The following is a 21705-nucleotide window of genomic DNA, read 5'->3' as shown; positions in this document are numbered from 1 at the left end:
TTTCAGGCGCTCATTAAAAAAATCTTTAACTTTAACGGAGGTTCAAATATCCAGACGAGATATTCTTGGAATTAAAAAAAAAAGGATATTGATTGCGTGAATGTGTTTAGATCAATGGGAAAAAGCCGTTAACAAAACAGCGCATGGAGGTATAGTTATATGTTTTGGGGCCGATTTAGAGTTATTTTAGCCCGAGCCTCTAGGCAAGGATTTACAGACTCTATCTTAGAGGGGTTCAAAACATATTTATAACCAAGAGCATATACTATATTGCTATTATTTTCACTTTGAAGTACATGGATACATAAAAACTGAGAAAAACGACGATAAAATTAAAGAGTCTGAAAATGCAAGCGGGTTAAACAGCTAAAATCTCCATCTTAGCCCGGCCGCAAACAGTGCCACATTGCCTGACAAAGAGATGATAATATGTGTGTGTTTCTTTTTCAACTTTGCATACATTTATATTAGAGAGGCCAGCCAGCGTCTTGAGCCATGGGCTTTTGGTATATTGTTTGACAAGCTACAGGCCTAAATGGACCACATTTTTTTATAATCAACTGATCAAGTTCAAAGGTGACAAAAGAAAAGATCTTTATTCAAAGGAGTTTGATCCTAGCATATGGAATATGCAATTATCTAGGCCATGTATGCAATTACGTACACGACAAAAGGAAGTTGTTTTACTTTAGAGAGAAAAATATTTAAATACCTTTAAAAAGATGGCGTAACCGGTGCCTTCTATTCAACTGAAAGGAATTAGTTTCTAATGCTGAAAATAGTTCACGAACCCTAAAAGAATCAACTCTTGGTAAAAAATTTGTTCTTCGTATGGCGTCGTTAGACTTTCTTAATTGAAAGTTTAATTTGTGGTTTAACTAAAATTGCTTTATATGATGTGCAATTCTCATTTAAATATACTGAAATATATGTTATTATAAATAGCTCGATAGGTCAATGTCCTTCTCTATTCTTTAATTTCCATCATCCTTAGAATAAACACGTAACTATTACGTTAATTTTTTTACGACATGTTGAGTTTTTACTGTCGAAAAAATGTATATATTGCAGGTGGTTCTATCTCCAGATGACTAATATATGAAGGCAGAGATCAAAAGAAACCGAACAGTGCTCAAACCCGGCCCATCTGCAGTTGCAAACTCAGAAATGGCGGAAGATTTAAGCCGATCATGTTAATTGAAAGAATCTATCCAAAATTCAGAAATTATTTTCAGTAGAACAGCCTTGCTGGCTATCTTCCTTTTTATGGCTCCATCGATCCCCACTAATATACTTCTCGTGCGGTTTTAATCACCATGCGTGCGACTAATTAAAGTGAAATAGATTGGTGGGCTTTATTATGTGTCTATACGTGTACTTTGAATTGTGTAACAAAAATTTGTCCTGTTGGACCACGCTGTTACTTTTCTTTTATCTTTTATCATACTTCTCTCAGAAAAAAAGAGGAAAATAAAGACGTTCTCGGCCCGGATACGTTCTTACTATGTTCTTAAATTTTGGCTAATCTCAGCCTGGCCGTCCTTATTTGGAGAAAAAGAGTGCCTTGGAGGATAGACGCATAGATGACGTCGCTTCAACAACTTTTTCGCTTCTTTATTTCATGAAATAAATAGTGGTAAGAACATTATTGACACACTCGGCTGCTACTCGTGCGCCACTTCTTAGTTTTATCATTTAATTTGGATATATCAACAAAGTTGAAATGGTAAATTGGCCACCGTAACGATTACAAAAGCTGACGTTTCGAGTGTTAGCCCTTCTTTGTGTTCTTTCTCTAAGTATACCCACGGCAGTAAGGAATCTATTTATTAAATACTTATTCAACTTTTAGGCAACTTTGAATGTGGTCATTTCTGATGATCCTAGCAGTGAGTGAAACGTCAGCCTCCAACGGGTTGGATCCTCGAACAGGTCTCGGTGATGTGTTCTTCAACATTAAAGCTTAATCTAGTAGTGCCACCTGCGTACATAAGTATAATCAAGTGGGGCTTAAAACCTTGAGGGGTAGGGTGCAGACCTTGAGGGGTAGGGTGCAGACCTTGAGGGGTAGGGTACAGAGGGCTACGTATGTCATGCGATAGGTCTGCCCACAGGTCATAACCCTCCTTTCCTTTGAAAAATTCCAGTTACGCGCGCCCTGATTCCCACTTAATATATTCTTTTTTTTATCGTTGAAGAACATTTGAATAAATTCAAAACTCTGCCGTACTGATGCTAATCTGCATAAACAAATTGGGAAGAAAGGATCCCTGAAGTGTCCACAAAATGTTTAGCATATTATTTTAAGTAGATACTATAGAGGCAATTTCATGATAAATATTGGAAAAGGCACTGAGAAAAATCTAAAAAGCTATAAGACCTTAACGTTAACACGTATGCAATGTAATAGCGATCAGTAGTATAGACCTTCAAAGTGCGAAGCTAGTCTACACCACGGAACTGAAATACGCCATTTTCAGTTTATAATTAGTCAACTGTTCTAGACCCAAAATGTTATAAATGGAGGCAATAACTCCAGTTTCCGCTAAGGTATGCTCAGAATGTTATTGCATGAGAACGTTAAAGATTCACTGAAAGATCGTGAATCGAGGGTAAGCTAATATTGTTGATCTCGCGTGTAGCTGCATGTACGATACAGTATTGATTGATTGATTGATTGATTGATTGATTGATCAAAAATTACATCTTGTTAAAGTTGGAAATAGTGGCACTCATCAATGGCTTTCCTAGGATTAGGGGAGGGGTGGGAGATGGCAGTAAGGCTGTGCGTTATGTCAAAATCCCTAACCAAGAGGGGCGAGGGGGTCTTGCCTACCCAGATATAGATTGCAGGAAATCAGAAGACAACTGCTTTTAATCTTGATTATGCAGTTTTACCACTAAAAACAGTGCTGCACCTCACTAAATGGCCTCTGCACATCACATGTTACAGTAACCACAGTTTGCCATTCATGTGAGAAGTAGCTCTGCTTTAAACACTTAAATGGCAAGAGCAAGATTAAGGCCATTTTCTGCTTTCCTTTCATCAAAATGAACAGCCCACATACACCGACAGTGTAGGGAAAGTCCAGAGGTGGTCTTCGTAAATGCAACGTATCGGTTGTTGATTTTGACTACATTTACATCTACCACACCTTTGAGTTACAAGTACGTGTAACTTTCTGTTCTTTTTTTAGGCTGTACGTAATTATGTCAAACAAGAAAACAGGTGACATTTCCCTCGTTACTCGCGTCGCTTCTAAAAATTTGTAACTCAGTTCAGACGGCAAGCTGGTTAAACTAAGCATTTCACTTTATTGTAAGTGACAGAGGGTTTTTAATTTAACAAAACTTCCAACTAAACAGGTATTCCTTAATGGCGTCCGTCATCTTCCAGCTATCTTCACTGTAGTTCTTCACTTTCGCAGTTTAAAGTACGTGCGGCCTCACAAATGCGTCTTTGATGTTCACGAACTACCTGAAACAGTGATATTTGAAACGGAACGTGCTATTTCAAATGACCGAACTGACTAATCAAAAATTAAAAACTTAACTTCTTTTCGCTCTGTACACTCAAATTTGACGCGTGACGCCAGCTTGCACCCAAATTGTATTATTCTCCTAACTGATGGTTAAAACATTTTGCATTTCGCCCATTTTTATAGCTTCTGAGGGCAATTTTTTTACGAGACCACAACACAGCAACCCAGCGGTAAAACGTCGAGCATGCGCTAATGAATCAATTTTGGCTGGCTGCGCCAATTTCCCGTACAAACATTTTAAAGGAAAACTTGAGAAACAACTACTGTTTAAAGATTTCTCAGTCAGCCATCACTGAGAATAAGGTGTGATGTCCGATAGACAACCTTGGTGGATATTTTTCTACTTTCTTATTACTCATCCGATCAGTACCTGTTCACCAAAGAGTTTAGGAGAATATCTCAAAGATTACAGGTTAATATCTCGAAAGGTAACGGAGAATATCTCGAAACAGGAGAATATCTCGAAAGGTAACAGATTAAGGGACATCGCAGTTAGTTTTTAAACCAAACCGATCCAAGCCTCGATCCCTACTCTGAATACGTTTGGAGAACTAGGATTGTTTTTTAAACCGGAAAAGAAGAAAGAAAGTCGACTGAGGTGTATTACCAAAACCAAAATGATTTATTCCTTGTACAGTCTTGTCCTAACTGAAGATTATAATTCTATTCAGCTCAGGTTGTTACTACAGGCACATGCGCTCATTTTATTATTTTTTTTTTGTCGTAGAGAAATTTAAAAAATGTCCTACCCACACTTCGACAATTTGAAGTGCTTAAATGAATGTAAATATTTGAGTTACCTTCTCTTCCCGGCTCAGTAGAAAGCGCTTATATGAAGGGCATTTTGGCGAACCCCTCGGACACTGTGGAATGGGCATGAGAGCTTGACTTTCCCGAAAAAAAGTCATCATTAACACTGAAGCCACGAGGCACAGGACACCCAAGGATTTTGACATCTTATTCGTGGTGGAATATAGCGTAACCTTTCCCTATTGCGCGATTGAACTTCTAGATCGTTCGCTTTGAAGGGGGGTTTATATTACTTAGTTCTGACAGTTATCGACATCATTTGGTTAATTACTTTCTGAATTTAGTACAAGTCAAACGATTCATAAAATTTAATTTAACTCTTTGACGCGCGATCTGTTGCTAATTGTTTTTATGTTTTGAAATTGTTAAATGAAAGGGAACTTTGCTGGCTATATTCCCTTTTACTATGGCTCCATGGATCCCCACTAATATACTTCCCGTGCGGTTTTAATCACCATGCGTGCGACTACTTAAAAGGAATTATAACATAACTAAAGCAAAGCGCGCGCTCTGATTGGTTAATTCAGCATCTACTCTTTGCCCATGGGTGCATGCTGCTGACGTGAGCAAATGTAAGACTAATTTTCCGCGCTCACTTGTTTTTTCTGATCAAGTAAGATTTGTTATATAAAAGGGAACTCTTGTTCCAATGTATCAATGTCATGTTATAAAATAAATGGTGAACGCCATAGCGTGTACTATTGAGTTATTGGATGCACTTGGGAGGTTTGCTAAGCACTCAAGAAGCTAGAGTCGCACTCGGCTATCGCCTCGTGCAACTCTTACGCTTCTTTGTGCTTAGCAACCTCCCGCATGCATCCATAACTCAATAGTACACGATAAGGCGTTCACCATTTGTTAACTAGAATGGCAGGCTTTATTATGTGTATATACGTGTACTTTGAATTGTATAACAAACAGTTGTCCTGTTAGATCACACTGTTACTTTTCTTTTACCTTTTATTATACTTCTCACAAAATGAAAGAGGAAAGTAAATACGCTCTCGGCCAGGATATGTTCTAACTATGTTCTTGAAATTTTGGTTAATCGCAGCCTGAACGTCCTTATTTGAAGAAAAAGAGTGTCTTGGAGGATAGAAGCGTAGATGACGTCACCTTCAGCAACTTTTTCGCTTCTTTATTTCATGAAGTAATTAGTGGTAAGAATTAATAAAAACATCATTGACACACTCGGCTGCTCCTCATGTGTTACTTCCTTGTGATCTCTCTCTGAATGGACCCACGGTAATAAGGAATCTATTTATTAAATACTTATTCAACTGTAGGGAAACTTTGAATGTGGTCACTTCTGGTGATCCTGGTAGTGAGTGAAACGACAACTTCCCTCAGTGATGGCCTCATCGAAAGGCACCGACGGGTTGGACCTCGACCAGTTCTCTATGATGTGTTCTTTAACATCAAAGCTTAATCTAGCTAGCTGAGTGCCACCTGCGTACATAAGTATAATCAAGTGGGACTTAAGAAAAGTTGCGAAATTTCCGACGGTTGGAAAATTTCGTCATTGGTTTTATTTTTTCCAAAGGACTTTTTTAATGAACTTTTTCGAAAATTATATTAAAAAGTTCTATCGCGGTTTTTTTTCTCCGAAAAATCGAAAAGTTCAAAATACGCCTAAATGGAAAAAATTTTTAATGCGGAGGAACAATTCTTTGATAGACTCGTCAATCTAAAACGAGCTCGGTCTAAAAAGCTATAAGAACTTAACGTCAACATGTATGCCATGTAATAGTGATCAGTAGTATTTATATTCTAATTCGCTACCCCGCTCAAACGAGCCGTATGCGACCCTCTTTATTATGCCCTCGTCAACAAAATTGATAGGAATGATACATCAACGGAATGAAAAACTCGGAAATGTAAAAAGTAAAGCAAGAAAAAGAAACCACCCTACAAAACAATCTAAACTATGTTCGTATATGCAAAAACTTCTTCTAAGAGAAACTGACAATCCCTAGTCACTGGGTATTTAAGTTGAGGGCGTAGGGGCGGCCGTAAGACGCCAATGAATATAAATGACAATAGCTCGAATATTTAGCCTACCTGGCGCTAATGAAGCAATTGTAACAACATTTTGTTACCAGCAACGAAAACACCCTCTCATTGGCAGCAAATGATGGCTGTACAATGGCGATTTTCTTGACAGTAGAGGCCCAGGATGGTATTTCTGCAGCTTTGTTTCTCCACCATCGCCAGGTGTCCGCAAGAGCATCAAAATCATCTGGGATGTTTCCTACAATCGCCAGATATGCTGGGAGTTCATCCTTTAAGGACTGAATCGTGTTATCATCATCGAGAAACGGTACGGCTCTAATCCGACCAACATCTGTACCCCAAAGAAAGGTTTACGTAACCCATGATAAATACATACACCTTCAAAGTGCGAAGCTAGTCTTCGCCACGGAACTGAAACACGCCATTTAATTTTCAGTTTATCATAAGTCAACTGTTCTGGACCCAAGATGTTAGAGATAGAGGCAATAGCTCCACTTTCCGCCAAGGTATGCTCAAAATGTTTTTGCACGAAACGATGAAATGTTTATCATGCTTGCAGTCTTTTGTATGTTGTTGGGGATTAGTCCTAATTTATTACCCAGGGGAGGGAGTTTAGACGATTTTGAGGGATCGGATGGTTTTCAAGTGCAACGGAGAGGGGGCCAGTCGTCGCTGACAAGGCATGGAGGAGAAGCTATAGGAAATTGACTACAAATGAATCGAAGGGGGGTCATAAGAATACAAAAGATCTTCAGGGTGGATCAGATATATTTTATTGTTACACAAGCTTTCCATCCCTTTCTCCTCCCCCAGCCCCCCCACCCCCCCCCACACACACACACACACTCACACACACACTCACACACACACATCCCGTTCAGGCAATAAAGAATGATCGGTCCCTTTGTACACTTTGTACAGGTTGCGAGTTACCACCGTCGTACAGCCAGCGGATAAAAAAAATACTTGAAAACAAAATCAGGCTTTTTGCCTATTAAAAGAAAACTGAGGCGACTTCTATGCTGTCACCACCAGAGCAAAGTCACACAACGAGCGTTCTTATTTCCGCTGGAGAAGTTTCAGGTCTACCACACAGCGTAACTATCGACCATCGTAATGACCGTAACCGCTGAACAGGTTTAGGGTCCGCGCTCACGATTTAAAATGGACAAGCATCGAGATATCCAGATGGATTGATCATTTCTTTGCATATTTCAACTGTGATCGGGAAACAAAGCAGATGGAATTCCACAGCACAGAGTTTTACTTCTGTTTCCATTCAGTAACAAAATATGCAAGTCAGTCGTTTGGCCAAGGGCGTCACATTTGCCGCGTGCAGCCCTTACTCTAGCGTGGCTTTGCGAGGTTTGTCTTCAATCAGTATTATCTCGAGGCTGTTTGGAGGGTCATTCGGCGAACCGAAACCGAAGAAAGTTCCCAGCTACCTAAAGGTGCACGGCGTTGAAATCCAGGACGAGTTTCAGTGGCTGAAAGATCGTGGATCTAGGGTAAGCTAATATTGTTAATGTCATGTGCAGTCACATGTACAATAAAGTCTTGATTGAGTGATTGATCAAAATTACATCTTGTTAAAATTGGAAATATGCACTCATCAATGGCTTTCCCAGGATTAGGCTAGGGGTGGGAGATGGCTTTTTTCTAAACTGAACAACGGGCTTCCAGCCCCTGAACATTTCTCCTAATACGTGCTTTTCTCAAATTTATTGAGAACAACCCTTTCAAATCTTATTTTATGACTCTGATAACAAAAATTATAGTTCTATACAATTCCTCGATGAGAATTTAATGAACGTAGATTTAACTATGGAAATTAAATAGAAATTTAGCTTTTTTTTCTTTACACACCTTTTGATTTAATTCTTCAGATACCACGAAACTTATAACGGGATGTTTGAATGCGAACGAAAGACTAAAAATGCTATCTTCTCTATCATTATACATGTCATTGTCTCAGGTACAGTGTAAACAACTGTTTTCTGGTAGATCCACTTCTAAATTAACTGATGTGTTCTGGAGAGGAGTCCAACCAAATGTTCACCTAAATCACAAAGACCTGAGAACTGATTTCTATCACAGTTTACAATGTGGTCGTTTTCAATTTTTCAGTCATTAGTCAGCAGGATTGGTCCAATACGCAATCTCAAAAATTAAATTACATAGTTTATTTCATGATGTACTGCCTTGATGAAAAAACACTCACATATATATTGCAACATTTGGACGTGCGTCATAAAAAAGATTGGTTTCGAAAGAAGTGTCATTTCTAGTAGAGTTTCTTCTCTTCAAAATCGTTATTACATTCCGTGTCATATCTAGAGTTTGTTTGGATGTTTCAGTATTTCATCTTTTTACGAGAGAAGCCGTACAAGGTGCTCCGATAACATTAGATGTTTCTCGAGGTCAGACATACTGTACATCCGGTAATTTAACTTAATTGTGTCATAGGGCTCTCTTAGTTAAAGATTCCCACGACCTTTCTTCATGAATTGATACTAGTCTTTGAATTTCGCGGTGACCGTGGATTTGATCCAAAGCAGACTTTGACCTACGTTTTCGGAATTCTATCGCTGCCTTTGTTGTTGGGGTTACTATTGTTTTGTTTTGCTTCTAGATTTACAATTGTCCATCTCGAACTCCCCCACCATAGTGTCTTCTGCGGTAAACAAATACGCTTTATCACAACATTATTGCATCAAAAGAGGTGAGAGAGAGAGAGAGAGAGAGAGAGAGAGAGAGAGAGAGAGAGAGAGAGAGAGAAGGAGAGAGAGATGCAAATATCATGTCGTTAAAAAAATGCGTCCTCAAGACACTTCTGTTTATTTTTTTATTGGTCATAAAAGCTTATCGATCTTTTTGCTAAAATAAATCAAGTCAGTATACACATCGTTGCATGTGGTAGTGACGGTAAAACTGTAAACCATTTTTATTTACCCCATAGTTCGTATCAATCCGCTGGAGTGTTATGATAGAGTTAAATCGTGCTCAAAAGAGGCTAAAAATTGATTCTGCGCGTCCAATTACCATTACATGATTGACAGGTGTCCATGGAGCTGCCGGTTCTGCAGAAGAGCGAGAGGTAATAAATCTATCATATGGTTTAACGATAACGCTGCTGGATTTGTTTAATGACCAGTACTGGGCATGACACATATCATAAGATATTCCTCCTTGCCATATGTAGACAGAAGAGTGGTAGAGCGATATCGTGTGCTGCGTTTGACATCGCCGAGGACAGTTCCAAGATCAAACTTGTTTTACTCTTAACTTCTCAAATAGATGTGCTCCTTGGTTGCACTCTTTTGGACTCTTCTGCAGCGGTCCGATTGATTTTCTGAGATGTACAGCACGCTAAGGTTCTTTTTGCTGCTCAATTCCTCGTCTGCACAGTTCAGTGGCCACCTGGTTTACTTCCTTCCGAGTAATGTTTAGAAAAACGTTAGTTTGATTTGAGTGGGGTGTCTATGAACAGTCTGAACGTAGGTGAAGTGTTGCTATGTGCACCTCCACCATGAAATGTAATATATACTATAAAAAAGGGGAGTAAATCTACCAAGTCTACACCTTTTATTCACCATGTAATGGCCAAATGGTTGTCGTTAAATTTTTGATGGGGTAATCCCCGTATAGAATGCCAAATTATGCTGGAAAAACTTTCAGTGGTGTCCTTAGATCATGGGTATGAATGATTGTTTAATCATCAATTATTCTGAGGCATTCTTCATGGTGTCAATAACTTGGAAAATTTGCAGAATTTGTATCAGGAGATACTGACAAATGTGAAGACATCGACCAACGCTGTCCAGAATGGGTGTCAAAGAATGAATGTGCGACGCGACCTGACTACATGGCTCAGAACTGCAAGAAGAGCTGTGAAATGTGTGGTCCAGGTGAGTTCCTTTTGACAATCCAAAAGTATTTCTTTAATATCGCGATGATAGGGGGCTCCCAGCGGAATCGTATCAAATTAGTTAATCACATTTTTTTTTTCACAAACAAAATCATAAAGCATTCTTTTCAAAATAACATTACGAATAGAGGCTACTATCAGAAAAAAATATAAAGCGTACGCTTTTTTAGGAGTATGATTAATTGAACTGTATTTCAATCACAACAAGAAGAAGGTATCTTCATTTAATGTATGATTCAAACTGTGTATATTTTGGGGGATACGGATCAGGGGCCCGTTTCTCGAAAGTTCCGGTAACTTAACGAGCCCGAAGCCATGTTTTAAAACCAAAATTTAAAGGATAGGAGAGCAGGGTCTGGCTCCCAAACCAGTCCTTTCTGTTTCTTTAGCTCGTAGTTTTATTTTGTCATTTTCAAAACTTTTGAAATCCCCATCTTCAATGAAAACGGAACAGCTTTACGGGCCCGTTACGTTACCGGGACTTTCGAGAAACGGGCCCCAGGCCCCGGTTGTCCGAGGGTTGGATAACGCTATCCACTGGATAAATATATATCCGGTGTGTTGCCAACTGCCCGTTAGCCAGCGGATTCTACCAAAATAGAACTTAGTCCCCCACAGTCTAGAGACAAAAAACATGTGCTCGTCGGACCCGCCATCTTGTTGTGTTATTGTGTAGTTTACGGATCGCTAATTAAAACCTTTTGCTGTTCTCGCTCGTTGTCCAGGTTTTATTTTGTTTGGATAACCTTCGTCACACGGTGGATTATGCTATACGTTTTGCCACCATTTATCCACCCTTTATACAACTGGGCCCAGAAGTGTGGCACTATGGAACATTCTTCGCTTTATATATTACTAGTTGGCTTTCTAGACCTATTACGCATGCATGTGGAATGCTAGGCCACTAGTAGGTATTAATGTTTGCCACGATTTTTTGTTAGTTTGCACTTCTTAGGAATAAAGGAAGATGATTCAAGCAACTTTCTTAGAAGAATTCGAGGAAAGGAACTTCTTCCATATCAAAGCGTTATCTTGATTCGTTCATGGTTCATAGTATCAATTATCGCATACCAGTTAGTTTTTTGCGATTTCAAAGTAAATGGCTCAATCGTTTTTATTTCTTGATTCTGTAGAAAGTGAGTACAAAGTGAGCGACTCTGAACCCATTTGTCCAATCTGGGCCAAAGCTGGTTGGTGCCAGAAAAATTCAGACCTGCTTGAAAAATGTCCGCATAGTTGTCAAAAGTACGGTTATATGGGTGCAAATTCAATGGAGGAACGTTACATAACAGTCAACTTTCAGAATACTTCACAAGTAAACATCACAAATTTCACTGATTTTGTTGCACCACCGCCGCCATCTGCTGCCATTCGTCCTCATTCCGAACTGGAATCGGTAAGACTTGGATATAGACAGCGTCAGTCATGAGAAACTGAGTGCATTGAGTTTTCCTTATCAAAAAAACTGAAAAGGCATTTCAAGCCTTTCGGTTCATTATCTCAGAGCTTATCCCAGCTTCCAAGGCATGAAGCGTCCAATAGTGCTGTATTGTATTGCCACTCGTCCTTAACGGAAAGCTACTCCTTAAGAGGTAACCCCTCGGATAATGCTATAAGATTCTCTGACAGTTTGGTGGTGTCTGCCCGCACTCTTGGCGGAGAGAGGATTTGGGAAACCGCCTCGCTCTCAGACATATCAGTCACATCATCGTTCACTAAAACACGATATGTCAGACTGAAAATTCTGCAATTGCGAGTGAGATCTCTATTTGCATGTGAAAGGCTTTTTTCTGTACAATAAAATCCTTATTTATATTTTGTTTTTCTGATTCAGCTTCCTGAAGACCTGAAGTCAGTTCTCGAGAAAGAATGGTGAAACTCAAAACTGTTACAACTGACCCAAAAGCAAAATGAGTATGTGACTCACCCAGAGCTACGCAAACCTTCGTTTCTACTGTACAGGAACCGCTCTGCTCAGTCAGCTAACAATACTTTATTAGAAGGAGGACAGATCAACGGATCCCAAGTGCTGACCAACTTGGCAAGTTCACAAGGGTTCATAAATCAGTCAACAGTATTGCAAGGTAGCAATTTAATGCTTTTATTCCATTTCTTCAACTGAACGCCCGCTAAACCAGTTCTTCAGCAAGGCAATTTTGAAGTTTAAAATCAACTGTTCCTTTATTAGGCATAGAGAAAGGACACCATCGTTTGATCGCAACAAAAAAATCTAATTAACTTTCTGAAATACGCGTTAATGATATTGTGAGCCTCGGCCAGGTTGAGGACAAGATTTTTGGATTGAATTTAATTTTCGTTTGATTCTATTTCATAACCCTTCTCGATAGTACACAACTACAGCCCTAAGTTTACGTTTTTCCAAACCGAAATAAAACGAAAATCTCTAGGAAAACTCAACGAAAATCAGGAAATCAGCACAATTCTCGGCTGTATAATTTTTACAGGTGTGAATAAACAGGAACAGTTGAACGAACCTCCTGCTCCTGCTCCTCCTCCACGACCGTACGATTCTCTTCTTCCACAGCTAGCTGTCAGCGGTCTGACATGGAATAGTAAACAAAAAAAGACAGAAGAATACCAGACTGACAGGCTAACAGCTAGGAAGAATGGATCAGGTCAAGAAGTAATATGGAAAGAGGAAAAAGAGGAATACAAAGATTTAGACGCGGAAAATGGTCAACAAAAAGAAGAAGTGCCTTTCATAGTTTCAGGGAATGATGAATTTTCAAGTGACCAAGAACCGAGGTTTGAATTGATCTCGTTAGGTAATAAAGACGTGAGGCAAGGGATAAAACACGAAAACCTATTGAAAACTTCCGGCGAGAATTTTGAAAACTATGATGAGAATACAGAAGGACAAGAAATGGCTTCTTCCGAAAGTGGCGAGTGGATGGAGTCGGAAGAACGCCATGTTGCGATGTATAATAGTCCCCAAAGTAATCAAGCAGGCGGCGTAAAACAGGTTTTTCCAGAAAGTGACATTTCTGGAGGCGGGCAACACTTAGCGCAGGAAATTGATGACAATGACACCAGCTCAGATGGAAGTACACGGGAGGACAATGTCCGACACGACTTTCCAAAAAATAAAACCCACGCTGGAGGTCAGCTTCACAATCAGGGAAGTGGTAACTTCGAGTCCACCTCATCTGATAGTAACCAATATGAGAAAGATAAAAGTGATGAAAATAAGACCAGCTCAGATGAAAGAAAACGGGAAGACAATGTCCGACACGACTTTCCAAATAATAACATCTACACTGGCGGTCAATTACACAAACAGGGAAGTGATGACTTTGAGTCCAGTTCATCCGGTGGTACCCAGTATGAGAAAGATGAAACGTTCTCTGGTAGTGGGGAGTAGAGTGTTAAGGCATGCCTAGATATCCAATTTGTAAGAGTAATAACAAGATATTTTCTGATGCTCAGTGATGTTTCATATCATCTGGTTCCTTTTATTAGCTTAGTTTTGATCCCGAAAGGAAGAAGGGGAGATATGAACGTTTGATAGAGGTTTGAAGCCGTTGGACTATTCTTGAGTCAAAATTACTTCATTACACCACCCTGCTGGGGAGGAGAAAAGAGTCTAGACTTTGGCATTTTTAGCAAATAAAACATTTTGGAAGGTACCAATATCGATAAGCCTGCATTTATTGCTGACTGAGTTTTTATATTTTTAGCCAATATAGCCTAATAACTTTGGAAATTAAGTTGTAGATGAGTGTAAAAGTGGAAAGGAATGTTAAACGGTTCAGATGTAAATTTGAGAAGTATGTTTTGTACTAAACGTAATATGAACAATTAAAAGGCATGCGCACTTAATTTGACTTAGATAGTTGTAATTAGAGCTTAGAGCTAAAGTTGGCTTTGCATAGATGATTTTTCTTCTTTTTATCTCAGGGTTATACAATCGAGAAATCTAAAGCGACATATAGTATCAAGTGAGGCACTGGTTTCTTATTGAAATATAAAATTGCACAGCAAGGTAAACATGTCTTAGTTTAAGATGACTTTTTCGATTCAGGAAAATCAAAACACTTTAGACTCGCCACCTCAATAAAATATCATTTGTTCCGTAAAATTGTGGTTTATATTGTAATTCATTTCAGAGACTTGTTAAATTGGAAAATGTAAGGATCTGAAATATCAAAATCCCATATCCTAGCTCAATGACAATCCATTCATAACTTGCTTTTGTTGAAGAAAAGAGGGCTGGGGAGAGAGTTGATCTCTGATCTGATCCGGTTAGTGACCGCATAGGCTTGGTATCTGATCGCTTTCTCGCCAGAGATTGAACTGAAACCAAAGCAAAACAAACAATGACTGAAAACCAAAGCCAGAAAATCACTTAGAATGCGTAAGAAGTTAGATATATTTGCACTGCAAGAAGGTGAATTCCGGAGGGTGGCTCTAAAATCCTCAAGAAAACCAGAGAAAATTAAAAGTACTATATCTGCAACAATAAAAAAAATATGAAATGTTCAGCAAGCAACCGTCGACGATAATCCTACTCTTGTACGTTGGATTAGCGGTGATGTAATCGGCCCAAAATAACGAATATGAATATAGAGGCAAGACCGATACAACATGGATAAGTTTTAAAACGGAGGACTATATTTCGGCTGGCCAAACCAGCCTTCTTCAGGTGCTTCACTGGCTGGTTTGGCCAGCCGAAATATAGTGCTCCGTTTTAAAACTTATCTACGTTGTATCGGTTTTGCCTCTATATTTAACAAAAAAAAAAAAAACCTGGCCTTCAATAAATTCATTAAATCAGAAGGAGGACACTGCCATAAAAAATGTTACTAACACCACTGATTACAATGACCTCGACAACTAATTCAGAGCTTATTCCGTTTTCTGCGGCGTAAATTGATAAGGAAGGTGGGTGCAATCCTATTCCAATTATAACCACACCATTTGGCTCTTGGAAAGTACTAAGATTTGCCTAAATGATTCTGAAAATGCATTTAGCCATGTGCACGTAAATAGTGTCGGACATGTTTGCGTTCTTAAGAAATGTAATTTCCGACATTCAAAACAGTAGAAAGCTTTGCTTATAGCCACTCAGGGATAAGGGATACCTGGCGAAAAGTCACGGAACTAAATTGATCTAAAAAAGATGTCGCTGCCACTTTTTCATGGACTTAATTAATCATCCATGCCAACTAAAACCAGTTTGAATCTTATTGACTTAAAGTTTGGAGAAACTTGTATCCTAGGGACAAAAAAAAATTATCAAATACTCCTTGTCACTTGAAAAGGATTGTGAAGGCGACCTTCCCCTCCTTCTTCGGCGCGAATTGCTCGTCGTGTGGTCTTATGACGCTAATCTTTGCAAACCCCTCCCCACTATCCCCCGGTCAATTAATGGTTTTATTAGCATAGTGCAGTCTTAAAAAGTTTAATGTAAGCCAACGTATGGACAATTTTTTTCTGGGGCAAGACAAATGACATTATATGAGCCAAAAATGTTTTCGTTTGCGATTACTTTAGGCAAATACCTGTCCAAGGAAAATCTTTTTGTCTTGTGATTCACTTGCTTCATCTGTGACAACTTTACTCGGAGGAAATGCAGGTTTGACAGTTTTCAATTAAGAGCTTTTGTTCAACGTTAATTCAGGTGCCTTTTAGACGATCTTGACTTACCGCTTCGTCGAGCCTTTGACATAAGAAAAGAGGATTTAATGGTTTCTCATTAAAAAGTGATCCTGGTAGACCCCCAACACCTGCCATTTACTGTCTTATATGTGCTTGGACAGACACGACATTTTTTCTAACTATTTGTCATATTCCCTTAATACCAATTAATTTGCCATCCAAGAAATATTTTGACGATTCGAGAGTTGGAAAGACAGCTCGGAGATAGGTAAGGGTGACAAACAATTTTCATTTAAAGGCTGAGTGTCGTTGTGAGCGCAAAAACCTTGAATTTGAAGCAGTAAGCAATCAACTCATTAATGTGTTGTGCGCGAAGGCTTTCTTTGTTACAGTTGATCAGTGTGGTTGTAGTTAAAAAGAATGCTGTCTTTATTGATTTCAGTACATAACCTTACATTTTATTTACCAATCAATGGAAGACAAAACAGATGAACTCTTTGATTTCATTCGATTGTGAAAGACTCACAATCTTTGGTGTAAATTCAATATTTTTGTGGTATCGCTTTGCGCTCCAAATTGTTTATGCAAAGAGTACAATTGTTCACATGTAGACACAATTCTGGAACAGTTTATTGAACTTCAACGTGGAGTCATGAGATAAGTCAACCACCGCAGCGAAATCAAGAAAAGATGCGATGCCTTAGAAAGAGGAAAGCGCTAACGTTCAAAACCTCACTATTATTTATTTGTGAGAATCATCTATGTATCCTTATGAAACCCACGTGTATATCTAGCTTAGGGTTTTACCTATTCACCGACCCAGCAAAAAAAGTTTCTTTAGAATTGAATTGGCACTTTCATCAATTCTTTAGCGACCTTTGTTTAGATGATGGACAACTACCGATACAAGCCTAGTCAAATGTACTTGATTTTATTCCCACTCCCCCTCCCGCCCCAACCGGTAGTTGTTTTGCTTTGTTTCATTGTCGCAGCTTTTTACCTGCGGCGGGTGTTAACGTTGACTTAAGGAAGTCTTTCTGACCAGGATTACGATGAAAAATAGTATTTCAAATTTGCTCTATATGCAGTTATTGATTAAATCCCTCACAGAGTGGATGCCTCACCTCTGAAGTTGTTCGTCTTAAGTTCAATTGTTGGATCGCACCAATTCAGGGTTATCTCAAAAGAATCTGTAAAAGTAACCATCCTACGGATAATTTTCGGTAAGGATGGTATTCTCTAGCTGCGGAGAATCTACGCATTCATGGAATACAGGCTTAGGTGGTTGGAACTGTTGTGTCAAATTTCCTTAAGCGAGTTTGAAGCACGCATTTGCCCATTCCTCAGTCAAACCACATTCACCTCTTGAGGACATCTAAGGATGCGGCTTATTAATTTTCAGTGACTAACTATAGTGCAAATATGTCACCATCCAATTCTGATCGGCTGCAAGAAAGCACCCAACTCTAGTTGGCACTGGTTTGGTTAAATCCTACCAAAAACAAGTATTTTCCTTCATGTTTCGGAAAACAAGGAGAAAAATGATTGAGTTTTGATAGCGAGAACCAGCAAGGCCTCGGTTTATGTAATATGTCTCACCCTCAGTTGAACAGATGACCTGAGCCTTGCCCTAAAACCCGTTGTTACCGTTGTTATGATTAATCTGTAAACGAACAGAACAATCGGCCTCGGCAACAGCTCTCAAGTCGAAGTTGTAGTCATTACATGACGATAACAGTTCTTTTTTTTTTCAGATTTCTGTCATATATTTTATACTTACTTTGTTTTTACATAGTGGCCTCTGTTAGAAAATGAAGCTCAGTCTTGGTTGGTGCTCTTTTATTATAATAGGCTTTGCAGCCGCCTCTTCTGTCACTGGTAAGTATCGATTCTCTGCGATCAAGCAACTTTGTCGAATCAATCGATTTTAATATCAAAGTTTAAGAGATCCTTTTTGCTCCACCATGACGTAGCGCTTACGTGAGCCTAAGATGTCAGACTGCTTGTTATCAAGCTGAGCTGAACAATTCTTCTAATTAAGGACATGAACGTTCGCTGACATTCTAATCGGCGTGGAATGAATATGTGAGTTTGAAACAGTCCAGCTATCAAGAACCGTAACTTGAAAATGAAATAAACGTCGATATTTCTTAGTATAGGACCAAATAAATTGCCTGTTTCTTAAATATTCTGTTCGAATCAAGGTGGTTAGGTAGAGTTTCCTTTAGTGGAATAGGCATTGGGCTTCGCAGCGTGTTTCGACAATCCCCTTTAGTATTTTAAACGGTACAAATTAAGGATGGTGTGAAGAAAATATTTATCGTGAGTTAATGGCCTAAATGAAACGTGACTCGACTGATTCCGATGACAAAATTTGAAATCTTTGCTTTGGTCATGCAATATAGACTTCCTTACAGTATTTGTCTAATTAACGTAGAGTATAATTACAACATGTAGAATTCACGTTAGACCGGGAAAAGCTGAAACTAGGTCAATTTGTGTTTTTTTCCGAAACAAATGTCACACCTAGGAGCTGAGGAACAAAGAAGTGCATTTACTTCTGGTGATCAGCCAGGTTCTGGATCTGGAAGTGATTCCGGAAGCGGAGAGGTACTGAATGAGGGAGATGAAGAATTTTGTGGTGGATCTACTAAACCTGGGAGGGGAAAAGAGGGCGGAAGGGGCAGTGCACGGAAACGATAAGACTCATAAGAGGGCAGGGGCCGGTTTCTCGAAAGTTCCGGTAACTCAAGGGGCCCGAAGCCATGTTTTAAAATCAAAATTTAAAGGATAGGAAACAGGTTCTGGCACCCGCACCAGTCCTTTTTGTTCTTAAGTTGATAGTTTTATTGTATCATTTTCAAAACTTTTGAAATTCCCATCTTGAATGAAATCAGAACAGCTCTACGGGTCCGTTAAGGTTACCTGGACTTTCGAGAAACAGGCCCCAGGACTGAAACAATAAATTCCAACATGTTAAAAACCAGCCAATCAAGAACGAGTACGAGACAACAATATCTCAACTTGTTTACTGGAAGTGTTCTATTTAGTTTCAAGTTAAAACAGTCGGTCTTTTAATACTTTCGCTTATTTTTGGGTTAACCGTCTGGGGGAACGGATTTGAGGAATTCTTTGCTGCTTTTGGTAATTAACTGCTGCATAAATGTGGGCTGTTGGCTAAATTAGAAATAAGTAAAGGCTACATACCTTTTATGATGTTACTTCGAAATCTATATTGGCAGAGTATAACGAGGTTTGAACTGTCACATGTTGTCAAAGAGGCCTTTTGAATGGTCTCTATCTGATGTGCCTCGTTTCCCGTAAAAAGCATTCTAATTGGCTAAATCATAACATGAACTTCAAAAAGCCTAGGCCGACATTTAAATCCAAGCCTTTTTCCTTTTCCATGTTCATGCAAATTCCTTTCCCATTGATATAATTGTGTTTTTAAAAATCATTGCGCTTCAATTTTCCAATTATAAATTGGCTGTGCCTTCGACACAATTGAATCAAAATGGGAAAGCGCATTTTGAATGTGCTTGAACGTATCTAAACGTATGCAACGTCCAGCCCAGTGAAAATCAGTGATAAGTTCAACAAGGAGCTTTCCTTTGAGGAACTCTTTCCTCCACTTTGCAGTGATGATATAGTTAACATGGATCTTTGTTGCAGCCGGGTCCAGTGCCTACTCCTACACCGTCGCCAGTACTCGCCCCAGTGCCTTCCCCAGTGCCCTCCCCAGTGCCCTCCCCAGTGCCCTCCCCAGTGCCCTCCCCAGTGCCCTCCCCAGTGCCCTCCCCAGTGCCCTCCCCAGTGCCCTCCCCAGTGCCCTCCCCAGTGCCCTCCCCAGTGCCCTGCCCAGTGCCCTCCCCAGTGCCCTCCCCAGTGCCCTCCCCAGTGCCCTCCCCAGTGCGCTCCCCAGTGCCCTCCCCAGTGCCCTCCCCAGTGCCCTCCCCAGTGCCTTCCCCAGTGCCTTCCCCAGTGCCTTCCCCAGTGCCTTCCCCAGTGCCTTCCCCAGTGCCTTCACCAGTGCGCTCCCCAGTGCCCTCCCTAGAACCTTCTCCAGTGCCCGCTCCAGCTCCTTCTCCAGTGCCCGCTCCAGCTCCTTCTCCAGTGCCCGCTCCAGGTCCTTCTCCAGTGCCCGCTCCAGCTCTTTCTCCAGTGCCTTCACCATTCCCAGCCCTGGTCCCTTATCCAGCACCAGCACCAGCATCGTCCCTATATCCAGCTCCAGCAGCAGCTCCTTATCCAGCACCTGCTCCTGCTCCTGCACCGTATCCTACAGCATCTGCCACATATGACAAAGGTCATAAGTCAGAGAAAAGCCAGCACAGAGAGCACAAGGACTACGAGGGAAAAAAACATCAATCCAAAAAACACAAAGGAAAAGGAAATTGAATCACCAACATCTTCGCCTGATTGTTAAAAGTTTCCTGTAACATAATTAAAAAGTGTCTGCCGGAAATAGATTAACTATTCTTTACTGATTCGTCATTTGGGAGTGTCAGATCTAATGTTTCATTCACAAATTTCCTGGAATGGCTTTGAGGTCCTTTTTAGATGCAATATCTTGATCAGTATCTCAGTTTGTGAAGTCTAATTCAAGAAATAAAATATAAAACAAATAGCAACAAGTCTGTTAGTCAAGAAAAATCTAAATTTTTTTTCATTATCTTAACCTATGTTTTTTCATACTTGATTTTTCTTTAATCCCAAATCCTCAATCAAATGGTCAGTTTCAACCACTTCCTAAAAGAGAAAGGCGTGTAAGATATTGCAGTAGAGATAACTTCGTTTAAGAGAATATTCAAGAATCTAACCAAACTTAAAAATAATATTTCCATGCGGAGAAATAAGGACTTAACTTCCACCAGAGACTCCAAACTTAGTCCCAGTTACTTCAGGGTCAAACCAGTTTCACAGCTTATTAAATATATCACAATCTGAGCATCCTTGCCGATTAATTCCAATTTGCATTTGACAGCCCCAGAACTGCTCTCCTTGTCAGGGTGGGGTTTTTCAGTTTTGGCCTACAAGTGAACGAGGTTTTAGTCTATCGTTACACACAATCCCTGACGTCAGTTTATGACTGATCTTTCCTAAAGCACAAAGAACCAAGTTCTCTTTTTCAAGGTTAAGTGGATGATCGCGCATTTAAACAACAAAGGGAAGTTTTGTTTCACCTGCCTCTTACTAAAGCTCCAACAGTCCACACCTACATGTAAAGAAAGGCGCATCAAGAGATAGAGAAAATATTTTTTTAAGGTTAGCTAGGGGTGAAGGAGGCGAGTTGTTTCCCATTTCACGCTTAAGAGTTATAAATATTTTTGTCGTATCTATTGTGTTTTTTTGCGTATACCGCGTTACTTTTGAGGGCGCCTCGTTGGTGCAGGCGCTATTGAAAAAATTCGGCTGCGCGTGACTATTAGAAATATATCGTGTATTCTGGACTATTAATGTTTAGTGACAACTATCCCTTTTAATTATGAGACAGTTTGCGGAGCGCGAAGTTCGCGAAGAAGATAAGGTTTTTGAACGAACGTGTTTAGGGAAGTTTATTAAGGCTCTCAGAGAATTTCTAAGTTCAATTTATATTATTGTAGTGTACTTGAAAGTCTGAAAATTAAATACTTAGGAAGTCTTTACAATTTTACTCATAATATATGCTGTTCACAACAACTAAGGACGTAACATAACAAGACAGTACCAAGGATCAAGCAGAGATTCCAGGCTAAAGGACTCTAAGTCCTAACATGGGAGCCTCTTTTTTTTCTTTTCAGTGATCACTCAGAG

At 39.7% G+C, this 21705-nt stretch overlaps 1 protein-coding gene, 2 long non-coding RNA genes and 1 pseudogene across 6 annotated transcripts; 2 read left to right on the top strand and 2 right to left on the bottom strand.

Annotated features, from left to right (window-relative positions):
* Positions 1-3295: 3295 nt before the first annotated feature.
* On the bottom strand, positions 3296-4538 carry LOC148728928 (uncharacterized). Its single transcript, XR_015988815.1, has 2 exons — positions 4343-4538; positions 3296-3478 (listed from the first exon to the last, which is right to left on the bottom strand). It is a non-coding gene; the product is annotated as an uncharacterized LOC148728928 (long non-coding RNA).
* Positions 4539-8108: 3570 nt separating this feature from the next.
* On the top strand, positions 8109-14138 carry LOC148728927 (uncharacterized; annotated as a pseudogene). Its single transcript, XR_015988712.1, has 7 exons — positions 8109-8340; positions 8723-8785; positions 9325-9462; positions 10148-10273; positions 11427-11689; positions 12128-12377; positions 12759-14138. The product of XR_015988712.1 is annotated as an uncharacterized LOC148728927 (transcript).
* On the bottom strand, positions 13794-17673 carry LOC148728926 (uncharacterized). Of its 2 annotated transcripts, XR_015988832.1 has the most exons (3): positions 17037-17673; positions 15816-15973; positions 13794-14607 (listed from the first exon to the last, which is right to left on the bottom strand). It is a non-coding gene; the product is annotated as an uncharacterized LOC148728926 (long non-coding RNA). The 2 variants fall into 2 exon arrangements; XR_015988831.1 differs by lacking the exon at positions 17037-17673 and having other exon boundaries at positions 15816-16061.
* On the top strand, positions 16126-20531 carry LOC148728925 (uncharacterized). 2 transcript variants are annotated; one of them, XM_088725369.1, is made up of 4 exons: positions 16126-16180; positions 17708-17790; positions 18443-18522; positions 19585-20531. In XM_088725369.1, exons 2-4 carry the CDS (start codon positions 17724-17726, stop codon positions 20308-20310), a joined length of 873 nt encoding a protein of 290 aa, XP_088581495.1. In that variant the 5' UTR covers positions 16126-16180; positions 17708-17723; the 3' UTR covers positions 20311-20531. The 2 variants fall into 2 exon arrangements, with proteins under 2 accessions (XP_088581495.1, XP_088581496.1); XM_088725370.1 differs by having other exon boundaries at positions 16130-16180; positions 18446-18522.
* The last annotated feature ends 1174 nt before the right edge of the window (positions 20532-21705 follow it).

Source organism: Stylophora pistillata, chromosome 6, assembly GCF_964205215.1.
Source record: "Stylophora pistillata chromosome 6, jaStyPist1.2, whole genome shotgun sequence".
In the NCBI taxonomy this organism is placed as follows: Eukaryota; Metazoa; Cnidaria; class Anthozoa; order Scleractinia; family Pocilloporidae; genus Stylophora; species Stylophora pistillata.
This window is presented reverse-complemented; position numbering and strand designations above follow the sequence as displayed.